This window comes from Cyrtonyx montezumae, unplaced genomic scaffold (genome assembly GCF_038088225.1).
Source record: "Cyrtonyx montezumae isolate F1298 unplaced genomic scaffold, pur_monq_1.0 scaffold_22, whole genome shotgun sequence".
Classification (NCBI taxonomy): domain Eukaryota; kingdom Metazoa; phylum Chordata; class Aves; order Galliformes; family Odontophoridae; genus Cyrtonyx; species Cyrtonyx montezumae.
Genome location: NW_027071959.1, coordinates 1,241,994 through 1,248,444, shown reverse-complemented (window position 1 = coordinate 1,248,444; position 6,451 = coordinate 1,241,994). Strand labels below are relative to the sequence as shown.

The window sequence follows — 6,451 nt, the reverse complement described above, 5'->3', positions numbered from 1 at the left end:
TCCTGCTAAGAATCACAGATTGCAGATAAAATCCAATACTTCTTGCCAGGGCAGTGTCTCCTTCCTCACCAGTCTGACTCCTGCTAGACTTCTTGCTGGAACAGAGGCTCTGTGCCTGCCTTCCTCAAATTAGCTAACTTTCATTTTACTTCTCAATTAGCTAGCAGCCCCTTCTCCAGAGCTGCAGAGCAGCCACTGAGGCAGCCCTCTCCATCAGCAACCTCTGCACTCCAGTGAGAGTGCAAGGGGTGAAGCAGCAGGAGGAGATAGAGAACAGCTGTAGGTCCCTGAGGCTGGAGCAGTCAGGAAGACCCTGGCAGAGGATAATGGTTGTGCAGAAAAGAGCAATGATATCTGCAAAGTCTTACATAGCTCCAGACCTGGTGAGATTTCAAGCACAAAGCTTTTGGATTGCCCTGGACTCAGACAGTAGTGGTCAAGAGCCCTGGAGGTTTGCAGGATGGAATGATGGACCTCATGGGTCTTCTCATTACAGACCAAAGGAATGAGGGTTTCTCAAGCTTCACTGTGAAAATCAAAACACTTATGAAAAAGTAATAAAGCAAGAGGCCAATCTTTACACCATGTAGGTCACCCTTCGCTTGGAGCTCATTTGCCTTGCAAATGCTCCATTGTTACTTGCTGGGTCCCTCCCTGCTCACTTAAATCACTAACTCCACCCCAAAAAAGAAGAACTTTTGCTGACCTGCTGGAGGAGAGGCAGATCCTGACACCATGGGACCTGTCAGCTACTCATCAGAGACCTATGACTTGGTGAGTTTGGCCTGGCTTTGCTTGTTGAAGAGAACAACGGGGTAGAGCTGGCAGAGCTGTGGGTGGGCTGAAGGACCTGATTTCAATGTCACCATCTTCTAATGGCTTCTGTTAGGAGCAAGAGGACCTCAGCAATTACTTACGTCCACACAGTTAGACTTTATATCCCTTAATTCTGGACTTGAGGGATGAGGGATCTTAAAAGTGACACTTGTGTCTGTGGAGAGCTAATGCAATGCAGCCACAGCCCTGACAGTCTGGGGGTGCAGAATGTTCCCATGTTCCCCCAAAACCCATCTCCTATGGGAATGGCCAGAGCCTCTCCAGGACAGCCTGACCAGTGCCATCCTCTGCTCCATGCTGCCCACTGCTCCGAATGCTTCCCAGCTGGGATCCCATAGGGAAACCCATCTCTGCTCTCAGCACAGCTGTTTGCATGGACACGATGTGAGGGTAGAGCCTGCCCTCCCTGTGAACAAGCTGCCCAAGGCTTTGCAGGGTAGGAAGTACACACTTAGCTTACAAGAAGGGAATTTGAAAACAGGGAAGATAAAATGCAAACACTTCTTCTAACTGAGACTGATGACACTATATTCTGCCCCGTAGTTCTCTGCCCTAAGGTTGCAGGTGAAAGACAGCAGCTGTACCTCTTAGAGTTGTGCTGTCCTAGGGGAAGTCCACAGCAGTGCTATCATTAGCCAGCTTCTATAACATTGCAACTCAGAATTTCTGTTTTCATATCGTGGCTTTGTGCAGCAGACCTCAGTTTTTGTTTATTTTCTGTCCCAGAGAGAAATGCTGGATTTAATTTTTACTTGTTTTTTTCTGTCACTTTCCTGTACATCGGGGAAGAGAGAGAAGAACTGGGTGAGGAGGGGCCTTCCCTCCTCTTACTATTTGTTCTGATTTATCCAGCATAGAAAATCCATGGCAAAAAGGGCTCATTCCCCCCAGAACAGGTCATAGATCACATGGAGCAGTGCCACATATGGACTGGGGGTGCCACATGTTTCTGCACTCAGTGCTTGCATCAACAACGTGTCCAGAGAGGTTTGCAAAAAAGTCCTCAACAATGTTCTAAGCAAGCAGTGACACAAACCTGCACTAACAGGAGAAGACTGGTTGGCCAACAGGACAAATGCAGAATGAAAACAACTGGAATGTTTGCAGAGGGGGCATTTATCTCAGTATTGTTCAGTGAGTGCAGCAGGAGCCCTAAGCCTTGCTGCCCGGTTATCTCTGTAACTTTGTGGAAAAGTAATGCAGCAAAAACAATGACCCCAGTTCTCCATAGCAAGAAAACTTTACCTGCTTCACCTTTCTCAGCTGCAGACTACAGAGAGAAAAACGTTGCAGAAGGACCACTGACATCTCCATGTGGTCTTCTATGGTACTGAAGGCCAATTCTTACCACAGGGCCAATGTGGCTCAAGAGGCAAAAGGGCATCTGCACTGCAGCAGCATGGTGTTTGCTCTTATCTATGTGTTACTCTACTTCACCCCTAGAGAGCTGAGGAGCAGGATCACTGTCAGGAGCTTGCAGAACCACACACCAATGTGGGCAATTTCTGCTTTAAGGCTTTGGGAATGCAAGATTCTCCTGGCACTGGATAGGCTGGAAGGGAATGAGTCACTTGGAAAATCCCTAATAGTGCACAGGCTGCTGCTCTTCTACAGGCAAATGTTTTGACTGCTGGCACTTGTGCAGAACTGAGAAAAGCAGCTGACATGCAGAGGAGGCCTGCGTGACTCTGGAGTGTGGGATAGAGGGGATCCCTGAACAAAGAGAGCGAGAGGATCGTGCCTCCCATTGCCACAGCCCCACTCATGCATTTTACCACTTAGTTTCAGGAAAAGGCCCCACTTTACTATCATGTTTTGCCTGCAGTACACACACAGATTGCTCTGGATGGTACTACCTTTGCAAAGGTGCCCATGTGCAGACTATTGCCAGGCCAGGTGGCCACCTGCTTCCAGCCTGGAAGGAGTAATCGCAGCACAAGCCTTGGCTTGTCACATTCAGTGCACCTCCAGCAGCTCTGGTCATCTGCCCTTCCAGTCTGAGCCTGGATACACACATTTCATCCTTTCATGTTCATTTTCGACTCATCTCTCTCTGCTCCCACCCACACTCATTGCTCGGAGATGCACATGAGAGGATGCCTCAGATACAGCTCTGCACACACTTCCTCTGCCCGCAGCGAGTGGCTTACAGTAAGGGCCCTACCTGCCATCTTATCTGCAATCAGATGGTGGCTGATAGTGGCCTCTGCACCTCCAGCTCTGACTGTAGGGTGATGCTAGAAACCATTCTGCAGCCAAAGCCCTCTAAAAACACACGCACCTCCCACCTGCAGCTGGCGTAGCTCCACACAGCGCTCCAGCACTCTGGCCAGCACACCCATCATTTCACTTTCCCCTTTAAAAATTCAACCTCTCTCCAGTTGTGCTATGCCCATTTCAACATGTTCCCCTTGGGATACTCCAGCATGATCACCCCAAGTCCTGAGCAGCAGGTTTGGTCATTGTGTTGCACTTTCGCCCAGAGAGGCGGTGCTGCCCCGTCCCTGCACACAGCCAAGGTCAGGCTGGACGGGGCTCTGAGCACTGATGGAGCTGTGGGTGTCCCTGAGCACTGCAGGGAGCGGCACCACGTGGCCTTTGGGGGTCCCTTCCAGCTCCAACATTCTCTGATTCAACGCTTTCCCCAAGGGCTTGCCTGCAACTCCCACCTCTCACTGCTCAAGGACCACCCAAGCCTTTTGCACACATTCAGTAGTGCTCTGTAGAGTTCTGCATCTTCAACACCCCCCAGCTCCCCTCGAAGCCACGTGCATGGTTTCAACAGTGCAGCAGTTTGAACTGAGCACTGCCACATCAGCTCTTTACCTGAGAAGGTTGCTTGTGGATGTACCCAGCACATCACATGGGGAAGGCTTTTTACCCTTTCTAATGAAGTACAGTGAAGGACTTGAGGTTACTTGCAGTCACTTGACTTAGCACATGCAGGAAGAGGAGGAAAGGGCAAAAAATCCACCCAAATTAGCTCTAAAGCTGTCTAAAGCAGGGCTAGTATTTTTAGATGGGAACTTTGGCTGCCGAGTGAAGGCGCAGCAGGTGCAAACAGCTACATCTGGCAGTGAAAGGTATGAAAGCAGCAAGCAAAGACTTCCTCTGTGGTTGATGCTGTAGTCTCAGGGCTGGTCTCCAGAGAGGCTGTGGGTGGGGGAGTGCACAACAACAGTTGTGGAGCTCTTCCCGTTTTGTCAGCGATGGCTGAGCTTGCCACAAGCCTCCCGTGCTGAGTGTACATCTGAGCCCTTTGCTTTTGTTAGCAGCCAGTTTCTGCCAAGTGCCTGAGGACAGAGCGTGCCCACCATCTGCAGCAGCTCTACCACGCTTTCCTCAGCGGCTGTCAGCCCAAGGTCTGAGTGGTGTTTTCAGATTCCCTTTCTGGCTTTGACTGCAATTAATTTAGAACCACAGAGTTCACCAGCAGAGCAGATTTCCCTCTCCAGAATCATCCCCATAGCTGTGGCACCCCAGTACCTCTGATGCATTGACTCCTCCAGGCGTTTTGTACCTGTCAGCAGGCAGGACAGGCTTTTCTACAAGTAGGTGGGAAAAGAAGTCAGAGAAGAGTTCTGTGTGTTGTAAAAAAATCAAATGCCTCCAGCAGGTAGCTCAGCAAAAGGCAGAAGTTGTAAGTGGTTCTCCATTCAGATGCCAGAATGTCCCCAAGCATGCTAGCTGATGTTCAGGGAGTGCTCAGCCCCTCGCAGTGGGAGATCTGCGTGACTGGGTTCTTCTGTTCAGAAACTGCCCTCCTGTAACCAGAATCTTTGTTCCCCAGAGCCAGGTGGAGCTGAGCGGTTACTACGAGGCCGAGAACACCACTCCTTCTTTGGAAGGCTATTTTTGCTTCAATCCAGCCTCATCTGTGGTTGGCAACCAGAGAGACCCCTTCAGGAAGGTCTTCATACCGCTCACCTATCTGCTCATGTTTGTGCTGGGAACTGTGGGCAATGCCCTGGTCCTTGTCATTTTAGAGAGGTTCAAGCGGTCTCGAACAACCACTGAAAACTTCCTCTTCCACCTCACCCTGGCCAACCTGGCCCTGCTGCTCACCTTCCCCTTCAGCGTGGTTGAAAGCCTGGCTGGGTGGGTATTCGGGACCTTCCTCTGCAAGATCCTCAGTGCTGTCCACAAGATCAATTTCTATTGCAGTAGCATGCTGCTGGGCTGCATCGCGGTGGACCGCTACTTGGCCATCGTGTACGCAATCCATACCTACCGCAAACGCAGAGCTCGCTCCATCCACCTCACCTGCACGGCCATCTGGCTCTCCTCCCTGCTCCTGACCTTACCCGACCTCATCTTCATGGAAGTCTGGACAGACGAGAGCAACCGCAGCATCTGCTATTTTCCAGAGGCTGGGATTCACGGCAACAACGTGTGGCTGGCAACTCGCTTCCTGTACCACAGCGTGGGTTTCTTTGTGCCCCTGCTGGTCATGTGTTACTGCTACACGGCCATCGTCCGGACTCTGTGCCAGTCCCAACGCCTGCAGAGGCAAAAAGCTGTCCGAGTAGCCATCCTGGTCACCGGTGTGTTCCTGCTCTGTTGGAGCCCGTACCACATCGTCATCTTTCTCAACACCCTTACCAAGCTAGAAGCCTTCACCAAGAACTGCCTCCTGGAAGACCAGCTGGACACCGCCATCATGGTGACAGAGGCCATAGGCTTCACGCACTGCTGCCTCAACCCCATCCTTTACGCCTTCATCGGAGTCAAGTTCCGTAACGACTTCTTCCGTATCCTGCAGGAGCTCGGCTGCATAAGCCAGGAGACCCTACAGGAGATCCTGGAGGTGACAAGGAAGGGCTGCGGAGTCGAGTCTGACAACACCACCTCTATCTCCACTTTCTAACTCAGAAAGCTTGCCTCAAGGCAGAAGCGGCCTGGCCATGCCTGTCCGGTACTGTGTCCAAGTCCTAAGCTTCACAAGTGTCCCCACCACTCTCTTCATTCCTCAGGGAACCGAGGTCTGATAGCCCTCCCAACACCCAGATCCCACCGGATAACTTCTGTGGTTCCTTCTGGTTCACATACATTCCAAGATCTGTCCGGCAGCTGTTGGCAAATGCCGACTGTCTGACTGTCACTCTGGCAGGGATGAAGGAACCAAAGCAGGTTGAACCTGTTGTTACCACATCTCCATCACCAAACTGACTTGCAGGAGTCCTGTGCACAGAGCCAGATGAAAGACTGAGTCATGAGGTGGGGGGGTCAGGAAAAATGCACAGCCACGTGGAATTGGAGCTGCATCAGCGAGGGCTGAGGAAGAACAAAGCAGGTTCCCATCTCACCTGCTCACATCAATGAAGACAAGCCCAGAGGAAGCAATGGGGGACAATTACTATGGTAGCTAGAGCAAGAGATGCAGGGTACCCAGAGCTCATCCCAGGGACAAAGACCAGACGGTCTTGGATGGAATATTGCTCCTCCTGCTGCATGATGTCCTGCCACTCCATCACAGCACGTCGCTTTTCCCAGCACAGCTCGCCCCAGGAGGCCAGGCCATGGACTCAGGTTTGGCTGCTGCACATTCCTGTCCCGACATCAGCCACATCCCTTCCTGTTCCCTTGATTTGCTCATAGCTGCAGTGAGCGACTC

The 6,451-nt window shown here is 51.4% G+C and overlaps 1 protein-coding gene across 1 annotated transcript; it reads left to right on the top strand.

The window, feature by feature from the left end:
* Positions 1-688: 688 nt before the first annotated feature.
* Positions 689-6,215, top strand: CXCR5 (C-X-C motif chemokine receptor 5). The gene is made up of 2 exons (XM_065738392.1): positions 689-774; positions 4,628-6,215. Exons 1-2 carry the CDS (start codon positions 736-738, stop codon positions 5,702-5,704), a joined length of 1,116 nt encoding a protein of 371 aa, XP_065594464.1. The 5' UTR covers positions 689-735; the 3' UTR covers positions 5,705-6,215.
* The last annotated feature ends 236 nt before the right edge of the window (positions 6,216-6,451 follow it).

Coding starts and splice junctions, on each gene's coding strand:
- CXCR5 (XM_065738392.1), top strand. CDS start 736: ATGGGACCTGTCAGCTACTCATCAGAGACCTATGACTTG. Junction 775..4,627: donor CATCAGAGACCTATGACTTG/GTGAGTTTGGCC, acceptor TTTGTTCCCCAG/AGCCAGGTGGAGCTGAGCGG.